Source organism: Centroberyx gerrardi, chromosome 17 (genome assembly GCF_048128805.1).
Source record: "Centroberyx gerrardi isolate f3 chromosome 17, fCenGer3.hap1.cur.20231027, whole genome shotgun sequence".
Classification (NCBI taxonomy): Eukaryota; Metazoa; Chordata; class Actinopteri; order Beryciformes; family Berycidae; genus Centroberyx; species Centroberyx gerrardi.
In genome coordinates, this window is record NC_136013.1 from 23,405,681 (window position 1) to 23,431,110 (window position 25,430).

Sequence of the window (25,430 nt, forward strand, 5' to 3'; positions counted from 1 at the left end):
GGCCCATCTTTTGAACAGACACACCATAGCCATATCCATATTCCTGTTTAAAGAGCTTTTGAGACAGTCACAGCACAATAAGCAGAACATATTGTACAGTATGACAGAGTCATCAGAGATACTGAGCTTCAAAGTGTAATCTATATTTAGAGCCTTTTTAAAAAGCAAAAGTGTGCTGAGACTTTCTAAGAGGTGACTTCCACCAAGTATGCCAACTGATCTTCAATCCATCATTCTTCAACAGGAAATAATTAAAAAAAAAATCTTCAACACTTTTCTTTTTTCTCTTACTAACATCACTTTTTCCTGTCTTAAATCGAGTCGTTTCTGTTTTTTTTTTCATCTTCCTGTTTTTCTGGGTGCTTTTCTTTGCTGACGATGGTGTCTTTTATGGGAGTCTATGCTTTTCGGTGTGTGTGTGTTTTTTTTAGCTGTCAACTCCATTCCTCATCATGCTTTGTCAAAAGATGGTATTCACCCCTTCAAAGGCCTTAAGCCTGCGGCCCGTCAGGCGAACAGCCCGAGAACAGAGCCCAGCAAAACCTGCAGCTGGCTGCGACCCCAAGACTACACTTCTCTCTTTTTTTACAAACACTCCCAAAGTGTTACAAAAAGGAAAGAAGCACACCGTGATGGAAATTAATTCACACACCTCAACTTATATCTAGCATATGTGTGGTAAAAAAATCTGAAAATCTAACAGTGATGGAAGTTTTAGCAGATTTTTTTGTTTACAGAGTCACACTTAGATCAATTATAGATTAATTACGTTAATTAACGTCAAGTCATACCTTAGTTTTCATTCAACATGGATTTAGGAAAAAAGTGTTTGAAGCTGTAATTGGTCAGCGCTGACATATTTTGTTTTCCTTATATTTATCTGTATGTATTTCCACAGAACCTTTCTGAATACATAATAGCATATTTTTTATATATTTAGAGTTTAAAAGTGCTACAGCCTTTTTTCTCTAAGAAACATGTAAGATTAGGATAATATACCAGATTTGATGGTTGGGGTTCCTGTGCCTCTGCATGGTACTGGTGCTGATTGGATCGCGGCTGTTCGCTCCCACTTTTCTGTTGCGGTTGACGACACATGAAACCACCAGCCACATGGTGACCAGCCCACACTGTCCCTCGTAGGCGCACATAGCAACTTTGCTGCATGGCGTCAATGGGACTATTGAGTTATCCATTTCCTATTATGCTACTTTGCCTTACAAATTCGGTTATCGTGTTTGTTTCTTCTGGTTTGAATAGCACATCAGAAACATGTTATATTTCAAAGATCCATGGCTCCAAGATGGATGGCTACCACCACCTTCTTGCTAAATATCAGACATATGATTTTAATAGCCTGTTTAGCCAACAAGTTGGTGCGGAGGCTTTGGAGCCAGTGGCTTTGACTCTAATCTGGGATCCAAAATCAAAGTCAAAAAGTCAATGTTGGGTTTGAAAACCGATGTGGCTGGTACTACAAGCGGTCATTTTACTGTAAATATTCTGCCTAAAGAAGTGATGAATTTGAACAGTTTATGGTATCAGTCAAATGTAGCAAAAAAAGAAAAGAAAAGATCAAATTTTTTTCAGCACTCTTCCTAGTAAAGTTGCTTTCAGTGCATTGATATGAATGACAGTAGCATACAGTATGTTCTCTATGATTAATTCTCCTTTTAGAAGTCTTTAAACTATTTTTTATTTCATCACAAATTTTCACTGAATAAAAGCTAAATACAAATAATAAGTAAATAAATAAATAAAATGGCCGCCTCCCTGCATGTGGACGTCCCCGGAAGGGTGGAATTCTTGTTTTTGGATGTCTGCAGCTGTAACCTTGAAGGATGCAATTTCATCTGTCATTTATTCTTCCCCATCTAGACTGTATCAGGATAAACTGTAACTCCAGTAAGTTAACACTCAAGTTTCATTTTGCTTTCTATGTTAATGATATGTTGATGCTGCTTTTTGAAAAGGAAATGTGTTTTTGAAATGTGTCTCCTGCAAACCCCGCCCCCCCTTTCTCTTATCCTTATGGTGTGGAGGATGAGATTGTCCGTTCAGCTGGTCTGACCGCCAGTAGGTCAACAGGAACCAACAGAAATAGCCACAGTCAAATGGAATGAGTGGTGATTTGATAATCTTTGAATTTTTTATTAGACATGCCTTAACTTTCACAAGTCAAACACTTAGGGAGTTTTTCCTGCTGATGGTATTTATATTTTGAATATGGGAATTTAGAAGAATAACTTACAAGTAAAAGACAATATGTTGTCACTGTATATATACCCTGACGTTTCAAAGTCATCCCATGCTCTCGTATTCGACAAAAATGTCTAGAATTAAACCATTTTCACACTTTTCTGCACTATTAACTTTTCTGCAGTAGTTGTATAAATTTGAAATGATTCTCACAGGTTGCATGTTGGCCCTGGCAAGATTAGTAAATCACCACTCATCACTTTTTTTTTTAATAATAATTGATGATATTAAGTGAGACAGTCTTGTAGACAGTCCCATGCAAACAGAGTTTCATTGTAGCTTGATAAGAAATGGAGCACTGCTTTAGTATATTCTCCAACTTTAGTGGCTACAAGGGCAAGGAGAGAAATAGTTATACAATCATTACCTTATATACTGTAACACCTTTGGTTCCAGTAACGTTTAAAAAACAATAAACGTAAATGCAAGCAAAGTTTCAGAAAGCACAATATCCAGCATCTTGCATTATGTCATGTGTTCTTCAATTTATAAATTAGTATAGGAATGGTGATTTGATGAGCTCTGTTTGCATCTGCAAATATGCTGTTTTCAGCCCACCCTGGTTTATAGTGTGTTATTGCATTATGGGTTGTGCACACATCACCATGGATCGCTTTTACTCATGAATAGGCCATGGAGATCTTTGCTTTAATAATCTTTATACCTGCAAAAAGTGAGGGAGAAAAGGTAAAACATTACAGTACAATAACGAGTATTTTAATGATGAGCTTTTCTATTAGCCCCCTTAAAGCTACAATATGCAACTTTTCTCCTTGAGACAGTAAGTGTATTGTTAGTCCTGCCCTCCTCGCCTTCAGTTGGTCAAGTTCCCGCCCCAACACTTGTCACTCATCTTGATGAGCTGTCATCTAGCCTGAGTCTGAGGTAACCTGCATCTGTAAAGCCTCCACAGGTGTTCAAGAAGCAGATGGTGACTGCAGCCAATCTGATGTAAAAATAGCAATGCTGACGTTCACTCTATTTTTGAACGTTTAGCTTCGCTGTTTCTTTCTTTTCTTACTGCTTTCTGCTCTGTGGCTGCTAGTCTCAGCTTGATAGCCACAACCAGCTCACCGCTGGCCACACCCACAGCAAATGGTATACGCCCCAAAACATCCCTAACATCATTGAAAAACCAATTAAATGCAAATGGGGGATTAAGGCTTGAGCACACAGGGTCACAGACAGACTGAAAATGTGTAATGTATTGTATTTATTGATAGCTTTAAAAATAAAAATGCATATTGCAGCTTTAAGAAGCTGAGAATTTCAGTCACAGTTCAGTGGTTTGGTCTTTTATGCCGCTGGAAATGTAATGCATAAGTTGATGCAGGCTGTACGGGTCAAGAGTTCTTGAAGGCTGAAGAAGAGCTCAGTTCAGAAATCTCTGTCTGTAATATCTGCTCTCAGACACGGAGAGGATGAAGGTACTTACAGGGCTGCGTAACAGTCCCGGAGCTTTGTGCTTTTGACATTGAAGGGCCCTTGAGAAGTCTTATGTAAGATACAGTACACATGTTAGAGTGCTTTGAAGTGAAGCTGAAAAGAGAGAGAGTTCAGGGGACGGAAGGACAAACATCTTTATCCTGTATGTTACAGTAGCACATGCAGTACCATCTCAATAGGTCTATTCAAGTCTATTGAAGATGCAGGTTCTGTCACTCCAATCCACAGCTTGAGCGCTTTTACAGCTTGCTAACACCAACTAACAGAACATATGGACAACAGATTCTTCAAATCAATTTAGCATCCCCCCTCAGGGTTTCGCTATTCAGTGGTGCAGATGTGTGCAAGCCCACCTGTGGCTTTTTATCTGTGTAGATGTGCGATCTGCAGATCTGCATGTTTTCCACTGTATGCACCCCTGCCTAGATCTGTTTGTGTCAGCTCTCCACCGATGACAGGGTGAGAAAGCGTAGAGGAGTCTTGCACCTTTCATCAGTGTGGAGGCCAGTCAGGTAGTGTCAAGTGTTTGTGTGAAAGAGATTTCCTGAGGCTGATGTGGGGTTGTTGTTAAAGAGTAATTAAACCCCAAACCCAAATCTTTGGTGAAGCCTGACACCTAATGGAAAAGTAGGGTACTGAACTGGCCATCTGCCATTGGCTGGTCTTTGGTGCCAGGTGGTGACTCAGAAGGTGACATCACATGACACCAAGACCAGCCAATAGCAGATGGCCAGTTCAGTACCCTACTTTTCACCATTAGGTGTCAGGCTTCACCACAGATTTGGGTACCAACTTTAAGAACAGCAAGCCAATGAAGTTTCATATTGCACTTAGGCTTATCAGTTACTGTATGTTTTTGAGTGGATGTAACCTACTGTGGGAGGGAGGGAGGAAGGAAGGAATGGAAGAAGGAAGGAAGGAAGGGAGGAAAGAAGGAAGGAAGGAAGGAAGGAAGGAAGGAAGGAAGGTAGGTAGGTAGGTAGGAAGGAAGGAAAGAAGTGAAAGGAAAGGATTTTTCCTATCCTATGATGAGTAAAAGCAATTCATTTTTTTTTCTACTGACACAGTTGCTTTATCTCTGCTCAAACCATTTGAAAGCCATGACTCAAATCTATGTAGTGGTGTGTTTTATGAGAATTACAGATGTTGTCACAGAGCTATTTTGCATACCATGTATTTCATTGATGAAATCAAGCCTTTGTTTTCCAAAGGTATAAGAAATAGATTTAAAACTAAGCTAAAAGCCATTTTCAAGCTACCAAGCTGTTTCTAGAATTTTTGCTAATGTTCAGAGGCTCAGTGTGGTGGGAAAACAAAGGTTTGGTTTTAGGCACAGGATGACTTTAACTTTGTGATTGACCATCGTTCTCAGGCAAGGGACCAGAGACCCTGTATGCTGGGCAAAAACTCAATGATAATGAGTGGCATACGGTACGCGTGGTCCGCCGGGGCAAAACCTACAAGCTAACAGTTGACGATGATGTAGCAGAAGGTATTTAACTGCATCCCCTCGGTTTATGTTTGAGAGAAAATTGAATTTATGTTGCCTCTGTGAATGGTTTCGCACCATGGTGTGGTGTTTTAGCATAGAATTTGACAATAGACCACAATTTTGTTTTTAAAAAAAAAAGTTACAAATGAGCATGTACTAGTGCCAGTTTGCAACCATCCAATATCTTTCATGCAATTTTCTCCTTAAATTCAGCCCTTTTGTGTTAGTGTCAGACAGCGTTCTCTTTTCTTTTTGTTTTTTTGTCTTTCTTTTCAACCCGTCCCCTCCACCCTGCCCCCTCTTCAGGCCAAATGGCGGGTGACCACACTCGTCTGGAGTTCCACAACATCGAGACAGGCATCATGACGGAGCGCCGCTTCCTTTCCAGCATCCCATCCAGCTTTATTGGCCATCTGCAAAGCCTTAGGTATTTAGTACACTTCCAATGTACTTTCATACATTACTGTACCTTTTCATTTTTTTATTTCTTGCTAAGTGACCAATGCATTTTCTGGAGATTTATTTAGCTCAGTGTCTCCAGTATCCAAGCCTTGGAGTTTTTCCCTACAAAATATGCTTGACAGAGGTCTCTTTCTTCCAGACTTGAAACAACAACTAAAAACGGATAGGTCCTTCTAGATAAAGAACATAACTTTCATGAGTGCCTATTCCTTCCCTTGTCCTCAGATTCAATGGCATGCTCTACATCGACCTGTGCAAGAACGGTGACATAGACTACTGCGAGCTCAACGCCCGCTTCGGGATGCGCTCCATCATCGCCGACCCCGTCACCTTCAAGTCCAAGAGCAGCTACCTGAGCCTGGCCACTCTGCAGGCCTACACTTCCATGCACCTCTTCTTCCAGTTCAAGACCACCTCTCCGGACGGCTTCATACTCTTCAACTCGGGAGACGGCAACGATTTCATCGCTGTAGAGCTGGTTAAAGGGTAATGGGACTTGGTACTATAGTTGTACCCAAGTAGGCTTGGGCAATATCCAAAATGTAATATCGCGATACTGTCCTGCCGAAATATCGTGATATACGATATTGTGTGTGTGGGGGGGGGTTATATGTTGCGACATTCACAAAATATTGTGATATTTGATAATATCGAATATCAGCCCAAGCCTATACCCAAGTGTTTATTTTTATAAAGGGTTATTTGTAACCCTGCGAACTTTGGAACCTTCAACATTTACTTCAACTACTGAAGCTACTGAACTTTTGTATGCTGCAAATAAGGAACCTTACCAGTGCGTTAGAAATTGTCAGATATTTTCAAATTTAATGGGCATTTATAGTTGAATTATAAAATCCAGCTGTTTTATCTGCCTAAATCACAAAGTGGAACTGCAACAGAGGTAGAGCGTCTCATTGCCCCCAATCCAGACACCATAGAGTTGCCCAATTTGCTAAAATTGAATTCTAGTGTTGGGCATGGGGTCACTGGTGGGAAATCTCTCCACCCACATGAAGTGACAAATTGAAATTAGTATAAAGCAATCACAGACTGACCGGGATGGTAAAAATAAGCATGCCTTGTGCAGTTTACTGATGTTACGTTAAATGATTTCTTGGTTATCGAAGTCCTCAAAATTCAAATAGTTGCCTCTTGCTGCCATATGGGGCCGCCAGTGTGCAAAAACGGTATCGTATAGCTTTATAGGCAGAAAGTTACGATCCCATAAACGTTCTGCATCTCTCAATAACCTTTATCCCTTGCAGGTACGTCCACTATGTGTTTGACCTTGGCAATGGGCCCAACCTCATCAAGGGCAAAAGTGAGAGGGCTCTGAATGACAACCAGTGGCACAATGTGGTCATCACCCGTGACAACAGCAACACCCACACACTGAAAGTAGATGCTACAGCCACTAGTCAGAGTATCAATGGTGCCAAGAACCTTGACCTGAAAGGTATGCACACACAGGATATGCCAGCTGTTATGATATGCCAGATTTTAATTTGTTTTGTGTTGATGTCCAATTCTAATACAGCTAAATAGCAAGTTGTGCTTTTTTTTTTGCTGTTATTGTTGCATCTTGACAAGGTTATGGGCCAGCTTACACAACCTTTTCTTGTTTGCATGTAAATTATTTTTGTACAGCTAATTTATTTTTTCTTGTGAATGTTTTTGCCCGTCATAACATTAAGTTGAACATTGAATATATTTGTTTTCCCTTTTTTTCTCATTTGTTTAAGTTAGAGTTAGAGAGCCCAATTAGTACCATCAAAAAAAGCAACACAATGTGTCCTAGTTTCTGACCAGATCTGAATGGTTTAGGGTGAAAGCAATTTCATTTACTATCCTGTTTGTGCTGCAGGAAAAAAAAAATGGTGCATTTATTTACTCATGAAAGCAGGGTCTAAAGACAAAAAAACGACAAAACAGATTTAGAAATTCACCGAAATTTATTGAAAATACACCCAGAATAATGTCAACAGAGAGAGCATTTTTCTGTTAGTTTCTATGTTGTATGAGTGAAAAATATTTATTAAAAGTATGGTAATAGGCTGTTTGTTATTGTGTACAATAGCATTGGCTTAACTTGTATGTGCTTTTTATGAGGAGTTCGGGTAGATAATTATGTTACTTCTAGTTTTAAAATGATGATGTAGAGAAACAGTCTTGCACACCCAGATTGTATTATAGACCAAACTCAGTTACCTAATGTTAAAGGATAGTAGTAATAGAGTTTTTTATAAGTGTGTGCCAATGGTCTAGGTTCCCCTCTCCTTTCCATTCTTCCTGCTGGTCTCTGCACACAGCCAGCGTAGTTCAAGAGATCAGGCTGGTTGTCCTCCCTTCAGAAGAAGCCATTTGCTGCCATTCATTGCTGTCCAGTATGAAAAACAACTTCCACAGAGCGAGAGAATCCATCACAGTAAACATGAAGCCTTCATTTGGTTTGGTCAAACTTTCAGTTTTATCCTTATATCACGGTGCTGTGTTGAGTGTATTCATATCAGCGCTGCGTTACGTTCTGCTCTGCTCCCTGCCAATCACCTGACACCCACAGGAAGAAATGGAAATCGCCTTACAAACTTTATTGTCACGTCCATGTCTTGTTATTCACAGCGCCTTTGTTAGCCGGGACATCAGTTCATTTCAAGCTAGGCTTGACCCAGTGACCCGGTATTCAAAGTCAGTTTTTATGAACCGCTGGCCACGCCCACGGCAAATGGTATACGCCCCAAAACATCACTGAAAAAACTATTTCATGCAAATGGGGGATAAAGGCTTGAACACACAGGGTCACAGACACAGACTGAAAATGTGTAATATATTGTATTTATTTTTAGTTTAATGTAAAAAAAAATTGCATATTGCAGCTTTAAGAAGCTGAGAATTTCAGTCACAGTTCAGTGGTTTGGTCTTTTATACTGCTGGAAATATAATGCATAAGTTGATACAGGCTGTACGGGTCAAGAGTTCTTGAAGGCTGAAGAAGAGCTCAGTTCAGAAATCTCTGAACTGTTAACTGAACTCTCTCTCTCTCTGAACGTAGACAGAAGAAAAAGGCCTATAACTCAAACGAAGTACCCATACATGGGTTGGTGAGTTCTTGAAGCAAATGAACTCCAATGTTCTCCGTATGTTCTCCACCCATCAGGTGACCTGTTCATCGCGGGACTGGGCCCGGGCATGTACGGCAACCTCCCCAAACTGGTGGCCTCCAGGGAAGGCTTCCAGGGCTGCCTGGCGTCGGTGGACCTCAACGGCCGCCTGCCGGACCTCCTCAGCGACGCGCTGTTCCGCAGCGGTCAGATCGAGCGCGGATGCGAAGGTACACCCTCCCTCAAAAACATGCCTGACTCAGACTACAGCTACAACACGAACTTCAACTCCAGGTCCAACTCCAGCTCAGGGAGCCCGTTCTTCCTGCTCAATGCAAACAGTAGCTCCGTGGCCCTGCATCCGTACGGAGGCCCCTCCGTCTTATTAACTGTACTGGTCGCCTCACTCACCCACTGCTAGAGCTGGGGCCAAACATCAAACACCTCCATCACCTACACCTTCACATGTTATCGGCCACATTGGTCGCCCATTGATGATGCCGTTGCCATCATCATCATCAGACCAGTTTATGCCAGCGTAGTAACACAAATACTGCCAGGTGCTCCCTTTTTATCTGTTGTCCTTCATGTTCATGTCTTACGATACTTTTTTTTTTTGTCATGAATTCATGAATGTTAAGAGTCTTACACAATCATGTAAGAAAGCACAACAAAGCTCCTCATTGGTAGCTGGTTCAGGCTTGTTGCTTACAAAGACACTTTATAGATTTGATGGTACAGGTATATTCACATACTGAAGCACTAGCAGCAAACTTATGTTTAAACCTACAAAACATTGAACTACAGGGAGAGTAAAAAAAAAAAAAGCACTCTGAAAGTACCAAGAAAAATCTTTAGATATGACAATGTAAAACTAAATCTGCAGTTGTACAAGTGGCAATAACATTACAGACAGTAGCAATAGAAAACTGTATCAGGCCATATTTGGAGCCCTGTCAGCAAGGTTCCACGCAGTATGTACACAAAGCAAAAATTGCCAAAGGTTTTAATTTGTTTTGTGTTGATTTCCAATTGTCCATGCATATAATGTAGCTACATAGATATGGGCTGTTGAAACATTTTGCACTAACAGCAGATTTTATTGTGGACAAAATGTTTCCATCCTACTGTGCAAATCATGCATTCTTTTGCTGTTATTTTTTCCGTATTGAAAAGGTTATGGGCCAACTGCCACAACCTGTTCTTGTTTGCATGTAAATCATTTTCTGTACAGCTACATTTTTTTTTTCTCTTGTGAATGTTTTTGCTCACCACATCATTGAGTGTATATGTTTTCTTTTTCTTTCTATTTTTTTCTTTTGTTAAGTTAGAGAGCCCCGTGATAGACCGACCAATGTGTTACTTCAGGTCAGTTCAGTAGCATTTATCACTGCAGAAAGCAATATTATGTGTATAGTATGGTGTATACTGTATGTGCTGCAAGAAAAGAATGGTGGATTGATTTATTTTTCAAAATAAAATCTCATCAATCACAATTCGTTGGTCTCGTCTAGTATCATGTCCATGGCATTCTATTATCTCATTTTAATGTTTGCCTGTATGCTTTTTTTCACTGTTTGCCTATGTATCATGATCAATTGATTAGTTGCTCTGCATCAACAAATCAGTCATGGGAATTGTGTTGCCATGTACAACCTGCATTTCATTACAAGCTCCCATCACATCTAATTAATTTGTACTTGTTCAGCATGAGAATGATCAGCTGGTGAGTCCTGATCAATGCCCATAAACGATTATTGAGTTAGCAGCCTACAGGTTGGTGCAATACACTTAAACAGTCACTAGATGGTAATAGTACACTGTTGGTATACACTTAAAGAGGTATACAGTAGAGTAGGTACTGTAGCTCATGTCACTATATTAAAGGCAAGAAATCTAACCAGAACCAAAAGAATGAAAAAAAGCAGCTATTCTTGACTTGGAGAACATCTGAAAAAGCTTTAAAGAGGAACTATTATAGGAATCTAAATGTTCCTCTATTTACATACAGTATGATCAAAGATGTTTCATGAAGACAGTGTTAAAATTTTGTTTTGTTTGAGTGGGTACGTTTAAAGTTATTACAATTTTCAAAAATCCATCCATCTTTTCCAGGCAGTTTCAGACTAAATCCAGGAAACATATTACAGCTGGACTTGGTCCTGATTGGCTCCCCTCACGAAAGAATGACTGAAGTCCTTCCAATCAGGTTTACTTCATTCGAATTAGAGGCGCCGGTGTTATCAGCCAATCAGGGTCTTCAAGTTCATTCAGTTTAACTAATTTGATTGAACTTTTAACTGAACTACATTTATTTGCAAACCATCATGCTTATCCTGAGCCAAGTTATGAAAGGTTTTGTCAATTGTTCTCCAAGAAACACTGAATGACATTCCCTTTTTTTCAGGTCACTATGTTGACATGATAGCAAACATGCTCTTCCCTTCAAATGCAAAAATGTGTTTGCTGGTTTGCAGCCTGTGTAAATATCAGTGTGCTGTATCCCAATACTTTTCAGGTGAGTTTCAATGACATACAATGGACCAGGTGCATAAAGATGGCGGACTATGGGGGGCTAAAGAGGATGAGTACACATCATTCCATGCCAAGTTTAGGATTTTTAAAAAGATCATTTGATGTGTAACATGGGGACGCCAAATGGGGAAAGGAAGAATAATGCAAAAAAATATCAGTCGTACAATTCACACTTCACTTCACTGGCAGCCTTCTCATTTTAATTTAGACTGACCTACTTTACCACAATGAATTAAGCTGGTTTCCATTTGTGCCAATACTGAAATCACTGCCTTATTTTACTGTATTTTCAATTTTTTTTATTCATTTGCCTAACACAGCTGGTGTCACTCAGGGTCCAAAATGAACTTTTTGGCTCACCTGCCAAGGGCTTTAAACTGAAAAAAACATTATCTGCCAAGAATAACTTTTACTGGCCAAAATAATTAATATACATTTTTCATTGAAATATGTCACCCTACCCATTTTCAATACTTTTTTGTGTATAGAAACAAGAGAAAATTTAGAGTTACATGGGAATAATGTTAAGTTTCAACTAGCGTTAGGCTAGTTGATATCCAGGAAGTTTAGATGCTACCACTTTGTGCAGAGCAGCATAACAGGCAGCCAAGAAGGAGCCTGTTTGACAGAGCCATTGTTTTGCTTTGATTTGATTGGCTTCACAGTCAGAGAGAGTGTATGGTGGCCAGCAGGGACAAAGTTTGAGGACAGGCAACGATCAAAGACTGTATTTAACCGAGGCGTTCAAATTTGATCTTCTCCAAAAGTTAGCGGCCAGCGCCCTGGATCTCCAACACTGCAAAAAGTCTCCATCTTAACAAGTAATTTAGTCTAGTCCTAAAATCATAATTTTCTAGTCTATTCTAATTTTGTAGAATCAAGTGTCATTTTCTTGATAGCAGTGCAGTGATCTGCCTTATACTGACTGGTTTCAACATACTGACAGTCATTTCTAGAAAATTCTTGAAATGAGTTAAGCTGCATTAGAAATAGGTGGAGTTATCTCACCTCACGGGCAGAATTTTTCTGTTGGTTTAAGGAAAATAAGATTTGAAGGCTGAATATGAGACTTAGTGACTTGCTAAGATGGACATTTTTTGCAGTGCAGGTAGAAGTTTCAAATTCCGATTCCTAAGCTCGGCTCAAAGATGCTGTGTGTAATGCTATCTGTGACCTCTTTCTATATACATGCTCGGGCACATTTTACTGAAAACAAATTTACTGAAAACATGCCAAGCTGTTCCATTAAAAACGTTTCCCTTCCTGTGCACCTGGCCCAAAATGGTCCACTTCTTGAAGAGAGAGGTTGAGCAAACCCCCCCGAGCCGTTGCGCTGCCCTCGCCAAAGGCATTCAGGCAGGCAGACAGACTAATGATGGCGATGGAGAGTGTTTGCATAAATAATACATTAGCTGTGGCTGTATAATTATGCAGGCCTTGTATTGCTGTATCGGGCCCGTGTATTTTGTTTTATGCTAATGTTGCTTGACGGCATTCTCATCTGTCCAGACATCGGGTGCTGAGGAATCCATTAAGACACACATGGCACACACACACAAACATACACACACACGCACATTTACTTTAAGGCAGCATGTGTAAATGCCCGGAGATTGGTCAGAATGATTAGCTGCCTAATTTAAGGAGCGGCTGCGTAAATTCTATTAGCGATCCCACCAGTGTAGGCAAGAGCTCAATAGTTACTTAGGTTTGTCCATTTGACAGCTCTACTGCAGTGTTTTCAGGAGGCTTTTGCTTAACAAATGTACTCATATAAAAGTGAAAATGTCTTCACTTATTAATGTGAATGTTATGCTTAGACCAAACTGACATGTTCATATGTGTAAGCAGCGCAATTTCCTTTCCCGGTTGTTGCTGGCTAGCATGCAGAATTAGATTCTATAGGATTGTGCAGGATTATTATGCTAAACAGACACTTGATAATGACTACTCTATTATAGACTAATATAATCCCTGGAGAAGAGAGAAGTGAATCATTTTATCATACAGAGAAGTTCCTGCCATCGCACTTTGCATTTCGCAACAAATGCACTTTCAGCCCCCAAGGATTGTTGTCCTGATGTCTACTTTATTTTCATAAAGGTTCTTGTTGGAGAGCAAAAAATGCTGTTTAGGTACAATTATCTTTTTTTCCCCACAAGGTTTGTCTGCTGTTGTGTGGATAAAAGACCATTTTTAGAGGAGGTCATAGGTTTAGCATCATTTCAGAGATTCATATTCTAATAGCTAACTCTAGTAGTAGTGTCATCAGTGTTACATCTTGGGATATGACCTGCACTGAGATATGCTAATGTCAGCTGAATGCTATCATGTAACGCAACAGGCTGCTGCTTGCAATATGTCATCATCTTGCATCTGTCGTTTTATTTTTACATTCATTTCTAGTTAAAGCACCAGTCAACAAGCAGATCACTGCAACTTTGCTTCACTCATCAATTATGTTCAACAATCCTCGCATGGTCCTTCAATAAAGACCATTTTGTAATTTTCAAAACAGCAACCTCAATATCAAATGTTTTGGTTGCAATAATCAGAAAAAATCTCCAGCAAATGTGGAGAGGGATGGGGAAAGTTAAAGGAAAATTCCACCCTCATTATTTATCATCAATCAGTGATGTTCAGTGCATTCCAGGAGTTATTTTATGATGAAATGTTGCAATTTACTTTTTTGTTGTACCCACTTTCCCTCAACCTGCCTCATGTAGTTCTACTTCAGTTAGTGATATCCTATTTTTCCCTGAATGCCTTTTGACATCCCCCAGAGAACTCAACTGGACTTGATTTTACACAATTCCAGCTTTAAATTGGCGTCCTGCTTTACTGGGAGTAAGTTGATGATATCTAACAGCGTAAGAGTATCCACGGGGGGAGTTTTCCTTTAACGATTCACTAAAACATTTCAGTTAAGATTTCAATAATATGGAAGGTTATTTTTGTCCCAGACAACAAGCTCACCACTATGCCTCAAAAGCGACAAAGAAGCAATGATCCGTATCCAATGATACAAGTCTGTAGGGGAGACCGGGGCATGTTGTCACACTTTTTACTCATTGGTGTATTTCTCATTAGTGCCTTACTACTGAGATCCGATATATATTTTTCTAGCTAGATTAAGGTCTTACTCACGTGACAACTTGCCCTGCTCTCCCCTACATGTAGGTTTGTACCTAAACTAGATGATGTGTAGTCTACATAAAGTGCTTCTTTTCATTTTTGACCGCATAATCATATTATTTTCATGTAAAATGATACAAGGGTGCTAGTTAGTTTTAATGTGAGGGCATTTTCAACCCTATTAAATGAACATCTGAAGAATTACAGCCTTTTTTCACGCCCCTGCAGTCATCATGCTCCTGCTACACGGCTTAAAAACAATTTGATGGTTGTTTCTCTTCATGAATTTTCTAGTTAACCCTCCGGGGAAATTAGTAAGGGGAAAGAACCATCAAATTTATTCATGTTAATCTTTAACCTCTGTCGCAGGTACACGATTTGCAGCTTGATAACTCAGAACCTTGTTCACTTACTCATTTATTTCAACCCTGTACTCCGTCCCTCGAGTAATTTGGAGCCAAGCCGAATTCTCATAGTGAGGGAGTGAAATGCAAAACGTCTCAAAAGAGAACCTGTCAATAAGGTATCAGGAGTCTAGTGATGCTTATGGGTTGTAGAGAAGTCATGCACGCTAATAAATTTGGTTGGTATGCAAAGAATTACTACTTTATGGAATATACTCTGAGGGTGCGATCACACCTGCAGTTCATTTGCTTTGGTCCGAACAGTAGCAGAAGTTACATTTATTTATATTTCAGTTTTTTAAAGTTATTTTTGTATTTGGTTGGTTGGACCAAAACCATGGACTCACAAGTAGCTCGTTTATTGGACTGGAGTTTTGGCAACCTGCGGGATTCCAGTTCCTGTAACTTCAGCTAAGCATGATGATACTTAAGTATTCTGTATCATTTTACATTGCGTTCATTAACTAACGTTAACTAATGCATTTACTAACATGAATTAAACATGAATAACAACATCAACAAAGTTTAGTTTGTTGCATGTTAAATGCACATGAACAACTGCATGAAGTAATGTTGTTATACATGTTTGTTAATGCCAATGTGTTGTTCTTCAAAGCTCTTCATGTATTCTCCTATCATTTTTCCAGTAAATAGTTTATAGTTTTGCAGTTCGTTCCAGGAAACTTTTAGAAATGTACAGTCTCTTCTCGACTGTAATTTACATTTACATTGTATTTACTTACTACATAACTTCATGGTTCTTTCCAGGAAACATCCCGAGAAATTAACAGTTCCTTTTTTGGAAATTATTAGGAAATTGTGGACCCAGAAAATAAAGCGTTACCTTATTGATAGCAGAAACTATCAATTCAAAACTATTGGTATTGGTGTTAGTATCAGCCTTCATAAACTCATCAGAGTATGTCGTAACAGAAACAGAAACTAAACCTCTAGGAGTGATGGAAACTCTGGGACTACTACTAACCTGACTGCATGGTACTACTAACCAACACCTTCACCTGCATGGACAAAAACCTGATGAAGGTAGAAATAAAGAGGTGTGCGTGTGTGTGTGTGTGTGTGTGTGTGTGTGTGTGTGTGGACATGCTACCATAGGTCCCAGCACCACCTGTCAGGAGGACTCCTGTGCCAACATGGGCATCTGTATCCAGCAGTGGGAGAACTACACCTGCGACTGCTCCATGACCTCTTACACCGGCACCCAGTGCAATGACCGTGAGTAGCCATGTTGGCTCTTTTTAAATATTTCACCTGACGCATGTACAGGGGGTGTACAAATTTACAGCAACACCGCATGAAAAAGCACTTTAAAGTGGTAATTCACAAGGTCATTTTCATCTTTGGTGCTCAGCGCTCATTGCTGTGGTGTTTCTGCACTGCACTTCCCAGAGATCACCTGTCAATCAAACAGTGTGTCCAGTACTGTGACGTCTTTTTCCTTGGATTTTCTGTTGATGCAGTTTGAGTTTCTGTAGGTGGCTACAGCTCTTTTCTTTGTCTCCTCAGCCATGGTGGCTATCGCTGCTCATGCTAACTCCCCAGTTCTTCTTCTATTTATTCTAAACAAATCGGAAACGAAAAGTGAATCAGTGAGGATTTTTCCCAGGAATGTCCAGCCTGACACCGGCTGTTTCAAACAAATGTTAAAGTTTTCATGAATTGGCTATAGTCTGAGTCACTACAGTGTTGTATCAATCAGCGACAGAGAGCAGCAAAATGCACATTTATTTATATGTAAATGTTGCAGATTTTTACTTTAACTTTAAAGTAACTGCAGCAGCTGCACAGGCGAGTCATATAAAGTACAAGGCCAGCTCTTAAACATGTCCAACAGTCAACACTTGTTGTGAGTTTTCAGTAACATGGGGCAACTATGAGGTCCACATGAGGACAAATAGTCAGTGCTTGAATTGCAAGAGCATCAGTTACAAAAACAACAAAGATTATTGAATGCGGCAACGGAAATAGTCTCGAAAAACACTGTTTCCGCATGATATTCCCATATTCCAAGATGATAATGCCTCCATACAGAAGAAGCCATGGAAGTCAAAGTCAAACTCCTTTGACTTCATCATTGAACCTTTATGGGAAGTAGATTTCCCTCTCCTTCATCCCTCAAAGAACTGGAGGCTTTCCTTCTTGAAGAAAGCTCCGATATCCACTACAGACAGTTCAGGATGCAGTATGACAGCAGTACAAGGACTGAAGCTGTTCTGAAAGCAAAGCATGTCCCTACTCCTTATTAGATACTTTATATTCATATCATCCGTTGTTTTGTCCACTCCCTGTACGCACATACACACTTTTACAGAGGCATGCATACAATCTAATGACAGTTCAATAACTCTGAGATCAGTATCCATACACACTTCCCCCTCATCCATATACCAACCCAACTTTGCAATCAGAAATACACAAACACAGACACAGATCACCCATATGAATGCCATATTTTCCCCCCAACACCTGCAACTTGATGCCTCGAAACCCTTGGATGCACACAGCTCGGCATTTTCTATCCCACAAGTACACTCCTCCGTCAGTCTCATCAATGTACTCAGTTTGCATCCTTAATTTAGTTTGTGACACATAACCCCCCTTCGGCTTAAGGGAAGCTTAACCACCCGCTCCCCAGATGCTGCCTTTTCAAGTCCAATAAAAAAAGCATGCCTCCTTTTCATACCGGATATTCACACACAGCTATACGATGCCACTCTGCAAAATATTTCTGATGTTGACTTCATTTTTTAAATGTGTTCGGGTGTGATGACTTCGACGAGTTTCTCGAAAAGGTAAGTGCTCGCCTTGTTGTACATGTAAACTCTGCAGATGAAATGGCGGGATGATGGTTTTATAGGTGGTTACCTTGATCGAAAACCAAGTTTTGTGGTCCTGAGGAGAAAGGAATGCAAAGCCATGCTGAGTGATCACCTTGTTGTTGTGGTAAAACATCTCTAATGTGATGAGAGAGGTATATTCCAGGATGACTGTTCCAGCCACCAGTTCTCAACCTGTTTGAGCTCTTAGGGCAGATTCTGGAGCATTGCCTAAGACAACATTTTCCCCTACCGACACCGGTGCACCCAGAGAGAATTTCTTCATAAGAATGGCATCACATCTCATTATTAAAGTTCCAGACTCTTGTAGAAACCAGGCCAAGATGTCTTAAAGCTGTTCTGGTGGTTTGCGCTGGCCCAAAGCCCTGCTAAGACACGTTAAGTTGCTGCTTTATTTTGTCAGTTACCTTGCCAGCTTCACTTCCCACTTGCAGTTACTGGCAGAAAGGCAAAAGCTCCTCTGTCAGTACTAAGTACTAAAACACAGCATAAAGCCTGATGTAGCAAGGCAGAATTATACTCAAATCCCCATAGAATATACTAAGTTTCTTCAGATAAATGCACTCCCATTGTCTTCCTGAGGAATTAGTACAACACTCTGGTCACACTTTGGTCAGGATGTGAAGCCATGCTGCACGCCCTCCTTCATTTAGACGCACATGCGTGACCTTTGGATGATTCCGCTGGTTGCCGCATTGAAATAAATGGAACAAAAACTCGGAAAATTGAATTCAAATGGTCCGCCGGTATGAAAAGCAGTGCCAGGGGCAACGTATAGGCTGAAGTGCTGTAATTATAGGTCATGTCTGAGAGATGTACATGGCAGTTAATGAGAGCTACACTTAATGGGCCAGGAAAAGCTCAATAGGTGTGTTCAATTAATGGTCTGTTGGGCTGAATAAGGGCACTACATGAAATATGGAAATGGAAGGGCGTTGAGGGTAAAGATCAGATTCATGATATGTGACGAGTTGCCATCAGTTGTCCATGTACTCATGCAAATGTGTATTAGGGTTATACCACTATATTGGTCTTATAAAATGGGGTATCAGCCAGTCAGTGTCACCCACCTCTATATGATATGATGGATATGATGCAGTTTGATTGATTACATACCAGGCATCACCTGAATTGATTCTAATGCATTATTGTTGGAATCATCCTGGGTTTCAATGGAGAGCGTGTTTTATGATGGTCTAAACCAGTGATTCTCAACCTTTTTCATATCAAGGACCCCTAATTTAGTCCACATTAGAGCCACGGAGCCCCATTTGATGAGATTTTGTCTCTCGGACCCAAATCTGAGAGTATATTTATTTTTAGATATGATTTTGTCCAGAATTCCATGACTATCTGTATTGCAGGTAGAGAGATAACAGAGAAACTATGATCAAAACAGTCATACTTCTACATTCTCTAATTGTGTTAACTTCTTGTAAATTAAATAATGGTGAAGTTTAACAATTTATCAATTTGCTGCGGACCCCCTGGAAGGACCCCCCTCATTTATCAATTTGATGGGGACCCCCTGGAAGGACCCCCCTCAATGACCCCTGGTGGTCCCCGGACCCCACGTTGAGAACCACTGGTCTAAACGCTGTTTCAGAGGCTTCTCCAGCCTGACAAGAATACAATTCTGGGGGGAACACTGAACACTGGAACATTTTGGCTTGAACAGGTTCAAACTTGAAAACCGACCCATATCGGCAGCTTCAATCCAAAGGTATTGGAATCTTCGAAAACCCATATTGGTCGAACCCTAATTAGTAGGCTAATTGTTGGAGAGGAGGGCATTTGATCGGAAGGTTACTGAGTCAAATCTTTAGAAAATCTGGTTTGGAGAAGTGTATGAGAAGAACTTTTCCATTCCCTCAACTGAAACACACTTTCTGCCTCTGTCTACCTGTCTATCTGTTCGCTTGGTTCAACATGAACAATCAAGTTCATGTAAGATTGAAGGCTGAGGGCCGAGATGCTGTAGTTCTGCTTTGTTGACTGTATCTGCTCTCGCTCCCCTCCTCTCCACCCTCGCTCTCTCGACCTCTGACAGATAGAGAGACTCGGCCTGTCATATTCCCGGAGAGTCGGAGCGCCGGATCAAAAGCCTGTTAGTGCAGATACAAAGCGACTTAATTGAATAAGGGGCAGGAGAGTAATGCGAGTGTCGGGTCCACAGCTCAGCGGAGATATCTGTCTTGGGTGTGTGATTGATATTTGTTTTTCCTCTTACTACTCTGGTAGATAAAAGCGGGGAAAAGTGGAGATGCTCCTTGGAGCTTCAATTAAGCCTGAACATTTGAGTCCAAGGGAAAATAGGTTTTTGTAAGCCCAAACAATTATGTGAAAGCCCAAAATTCATCAAAATCATGTCGAGTTGAGTCCTCTCAGCTTTGGCCATAATAGCTGCTGTGGTGTTTTGGCATGTATTACAGTATATAATATTATTATACAGTACTTATTTTTGTACTTATATAAGTATAGGTAGAGTTCACCATAGCCTCAGTGAGTACTCAATTATGTCAAGTTGTTTATTTGGATCCCCACTGGGAACATGCATTCTTCCTACAATACAAAGTTATATGGTTTAGCTGCAGGATGTGTGTGTGTGTGTGTGTGTGTGTGTGTGTGTGTGTGTGTGTGTGTGTGCGTGCGTGCGTTTGTGTGCACACATTGGTGCGTTGTGTTAAGTTGTGTTGATTCATTGATTTGAAATGCTTTCGACAGTGACTAATGAGAGCCTAGCGAGGCAATTAACTCTTCTTTCTTATATAATTACTCAAAATGGCCATAATGATTTCACTAAGTGCCTTTGTTTGGGTGCATAGGCGCTATTCACCACTAGGGGGCAGAAGAACATCATCAGCCCAGGCCCAGAGGGATCTGTTGAGGACACATACAGTATATATACACACACACACACACACATACACACACACACACACGCACACACACACGCACACACACACAGACGAGCATGCCAGCAGACAGAAAAAAAGACAAATACGCTTATGAGTCTCTCTTTTTTCTCCCTTCTTTCAATTCAATGGCATGACTATCAGAAACAATAATGCCATAGTTGTATAGAAAATGTAAATTTTCAATTTATACATTCAAACCATATTGAGATGATAAATTACTTGGCTTGAAAATATGTACTGTACCATATTACATAACCATTAATATCTATAATAACATATAACAGTTACAAAATTGAGAACATGTGCAAATCATTCAAAAGCCAGTTTGATATATATGTACTTTCTCTCTCACACACACTTAATGACACTAAACTGGACTTTTGCATGGTTAATAACTCATATCATGAAACAGAGCTTTTTCCCATTCCTTTGTTTGATAAAAAACTCGGCTATTCCTTGGCTTCCATTCATAAAGAAGGGTTCATGTTCAGCTCTGAACCCCAGATCTTTTCCAATAATCCCCCGGCCTCGCAGCGGCCCTGCTGAGTTCACCACCACCTCTTGTACCGATGAACCTACAGCATGAGGTAACTGCCTCGGTGTGCTTAATCGGAAATAGGACAATAAAAGCCTGCTCTCCTCTGCGACCGACTCAAATCCAGAGAGTCGGTAGCTGGTGTACACACACACACATACACACACACATAACCCTGGCTCTTCAAAAATGAAGTCCCCGGGAATGAACGTTTCACTGAAAAGATTAGCCCGCCAGGTTTCTCCATTGCAGTTAATCCACGTATTGTGAGGGTGATAATCTAGGAGATGGGGAGCTTTGGAAGCCCTGGCTAGCTTATTGAACCCCGAGGAGAGTTGGTGGTGTCAAGGCTTTAATGTGTCCAGGTAAAAGTGCATGCACACCCGTAGGCAAGGAAATTTCAAAGAGGCCCCCCGATGCAGACGTCTATAATGTTGTGGTACGTCTGAAGCAACTTCAAACGCACTCTTGCATACAGAAACAAGGACGTAAACAGAAATACAGAAGGCTACACACGCGCAAGAGGCCAAGACCAATTTTTCTGTTTGTATGAATCTCAATGCAGCGTGTTCAATTCAAGGTCTTCTGCACTTGGGTGTTATTCTGAGAACCATAGTAAAAGCCTGTGGCCCGTTGACAAGTCTCATTACTCAGCGGTTGTAATTGAATTAGCTCTTTGCCATCATTTACCCCTCCAAAGGTCATCCAGGCTTTGTTCATGGACAAGACAGAAAACGCTCATGCAAAAATCAACAACAGCCATCCCTAGTCTAGCCTATCCTAGCAGAGGCATGCAGTAGACAGAAAGAATGCTTTTTGTCTATCTTTCAGTCTTGATTTTGCCTGTTATTTGCTTCATTTTTTACACACACATATACAAATGCATCCAAACACACTTAGAAATACACTCATAATCACCCAGATCATAAATCAGTTTGGAATGTCTCAGAGCTTCAGCCTTTCATCATGACTTGGTTCATTGCTGTTAGTTAATGTAGCTGCACAAGGCTTGAACAAGAGACTGCAGAATCCTAAAAGGACTCTGGTCACTGTGTGCATGTGGTGTGTGTGTGTGTGTGTTTGCTTTGTTTGACCAACCACATGCCACTTATTGGAGACTCCATGTCCCTGACACTACAGTACATCCCTCTGAAATGGAAGACAAGTGAGAACTAACTTGGTGCTAGTTACATGCTTGCCAGCTTTGAGTGTCTTGGCAAGCGGAAAATATAACAATGAAAAATTATATAAAATCGCCAATAATAGCTCACTGCTACAACCTAATTAGCAATACTCCCAACGTACACTTAGCAGGACTACTATGCTAACGCTACATCCTGAACAAAGGATTAAGCTCCCACTTACAACAAAGAAGTCCATCAAACAATATGCAAAACCTAAATCAAATGACACAATCTTGAAGGGAAGGGACAGGGAACTTGAAATTAGTATTCTGCTAGCTAGCCAAACGCTTCTACAAGCAATTTGAATTGTAGAGAAATGTGAAATGGAAAAAATCAACCTTCCAATGCAACAGCAGAGCAGTAACTTACGGTCCACCAGCTGGTCTAGAAAGGTTACTACAAAAGGCATTTCAGACAAAGCAGCTCAACAAGGACTTAATGAAAATCCTACAGTCCCTTTTAGACGCATCAGCATTATGGAGATTGTGGCCCTGTGGCAAGCAGAAAAGGGAAAGCAACGGCACATTATCATCTGCTCACCACCATCATCCATCGTCTCTCTAAAATTCGAAATAAATTTTGCACGCACCTTGGCCATTGAATTACTGAGTGGGTAGTTGCTCAGAAGCTGTAGGCGGAAGTCAATTCTTCAATGGTTTTCAATGAAGAATACATACAGTATATCATCAACTTCTCTCTCCCAATCTTTCCCATCTATCTCTACTTTGAACTATCAAACAAAGGCGAAAATGTCAAAAAAACATAATATGAAGAATATGTACAACATTGTTCTAAGCATGGCGATCAAGAGCCTTGTTCTTTTGGCCCTTAACTCTCTCTCTATGTCTCTTTCCCCTCTCTCTCTACCTCTCTAGAATATTACTTCACAGAAGGTGAAAGCTAAGGGACTTGTAAAATCATGTTTGCTCTTAGTGTTACATATCGCTGCCACCCAGAGAGAAATCAAGTCCCACCATAACTCTCCCTTAAATTGAACTGCTTTCAATTTAAATGGTGTCTGCAAGCACTCGCATACACACATACACACATCGCTGATATGCAGACACACACAGCTCCCACCTCTTGCCCTGCATGCACACACACACACACACACATACACACCTTTTCCTTTGAAATAGACGGCTGTCTGTCTATTGACATTGGGTTGCATCATTGCTGTCGCCCGAGCAGAGGGGCGGAAGATGGGTCTTCCACAAGGCAAGCATGCCCATCCGCTCCCACCAAATCTTTCTGCAGCGCTACACAATGTTAGCCAGCAGACTTGGCGAGAAATTGATTTGAAAGTATTTTTTTTGAAGTGCTCCAGGTTTGTTTGGTTTACTTTCCTATCCCCCCTCCCCAGTACAGTGGACACGTGAATACTTTCAAGATGCACAGTACTTTACTTTTGAAAACTGCCTTGGTCCTCCAGTAGGCTAACTCCATCATCTAGGATTATTTGATTGAACTATACTAATAAATGACTCATTAGCAGGCCCATTGCCTGGTTAATGATCTCACTACAAATGAATGCAGCATATTTAGAGAGGCTTGGGAAGAAAGCAGTGTGAGCAACTTTGAACAAAATCACATGTGAAGTTTAACTTCAACCCCAGAGTCACTTGATCCATTTGAAAGGCCAGGTAGCAGACCACGTACTAAACAGTATGCACTGCAAGGCCGTCAATTCACTAAACCCTAAACTATGACTAAGCTGAATCCCTGCATCTAATATCATTTACCACCAAAACTGCTCCATAATCAATGAACGGTATTATTTTTGTAGACCTACATGATCTTTATTCTACAGTAGTGCTATCAGTTCTGAACCAGAGCATGTCTCCTTATCCCCACACAGCACCCCTGGGTGCTCTGACAGTCACCTTCACCAGAGAACTAAGACTTGATCCTGTATTGTTATCAAGGTGGAACATGCTGAGAAGCTCCACAGAGACTGAACTGGGAAAGATGCCATGTTATTCTCTTTGCAGTCACCCAATTCATTCACATTTTGTTTTCTTACATTGGGAGAGAGTTAGACTGTCCTAGACAATAAGACTAGTATGAATTTTTAAATATAGTGAGTTCTTCTTTAAGTCAGACTTCAAGGCTATTCGTTACTGGCTAATGTGGCATTGTATGTGTCCTTGGATTTAATCATGCTTTCATTAGACTAATATAGCATAGCCCTTGGTTTGAATAGGCAAAAGAAAACACTCCTCAATTTTGCTATTTGTCTCCATCTTTAACCGTTTCTCATCTTATCAATTAGTTCATTTTTAAATGCAGGAGTCTTTGGAAGGTCACAACAGCTAATGCCGGACACACACTTTTAAAACATGGACATCACACACACACACACACACACACACACACACACACACACACACACACACACCTCACACACCTCACAGACACACACACACCAGCCTCTCTTTCATTTTATTGAGTTGTTTTCTTTTCTGATGTTTCTGTTGGTGAAACCTCTGTCCTTAATTCAAAACTGTGCTTTTCTCACCTTGATCTCTCTGGCATAAAAATAAGTGTAATCACTCTATGTATTGATTCATGAAGCAGCATTTTTCTCTTAATTAGGGGACAATTCTGTATTTTAAAGGAGAGTTTGGCAACTGTGTCACCCAGTAACTGGGATCTATTTTACAACACAAATATTATGCATAGGTCGTAGCATGCTACCAGCTTTTGCTAGCTGCAGTTCGTTTTTTAGTGTTTTAGGATTTCAGGTCGCAGCACACTACCAGCTTTTGCTAGCTACAGTTAGCATTTTAGTGGTTTAAGACAAGTGGATTTTAATCTGTTTCTCAAAAAATATCAACAAAATATGTGATAGAGGACAAAACAAAGATGTTGTATTTGTTGTAGGAATATAGGAAAGGTTATGACAGCTTCAGTAGGAAGAGATAGTAAAGGTAAATTTAAACATTGGTGTTAATGGGGAGTCTATGTGTCTGTCTTTCGCTTCTTTCCAGTCCCTTCCCTTACATTTCTATTGATAACATCAGTCACAACAACATTAATACTATTAGGAAGTAAAATTGCATAGCTAGTAGTAGTAATAGCAGTAGCCTAATAGTCCACTCTGA

General features: G+C 40.4%; 1 protein-coding gene across 29 annotated transcripts in view; it reads left to right on the forward strand.

The window, feature by feature from the left end:
- nrxn3a (neurexin 3a) overlaps positions 1-25,430 on the forward strand; it is a 353,072-nt gene that overhangs the window by 145,720 nt on the left and 181,922 nt on the right. For 18 of the 29 annotated variants that reach the window (XM_071914343.2, XM_078289650.1, XM_078289656.1 and 15 more), the window contains 7 exons: positions 1,879-1,905; positions 5,078-5,197; positions 5,504-5,624; positions 5,885-6,145; positions 6,925-7,115; positions 8,814-8,987; positions 15,948-16,067. In XM_071914343.2, coding sequence (XP_071770444.1) covers positions 1,879-1,905; positions 5,078-5,197; positions 5,504-5,624; positions 5,885-6,145; positions 6,925-7,115; positions 8,814-8,987; positions 15,948-16,067 — 1,014 coding nt within the window. The remainder of the gene's footprint in view (positions 1-1,878; positions 1,906-5,077; positions 5,198-5,503; positions 5,625-5,884; positions 6,146-6,924; positions 7,116-8,813; positions 8,988-15,947; positions 16,068-25,430) is intronic. The other 11 variants (XM_078289649.1, XM_078289652.1, XM_078289658.1 and 8 more) reach the window with 1 other exon arrangement.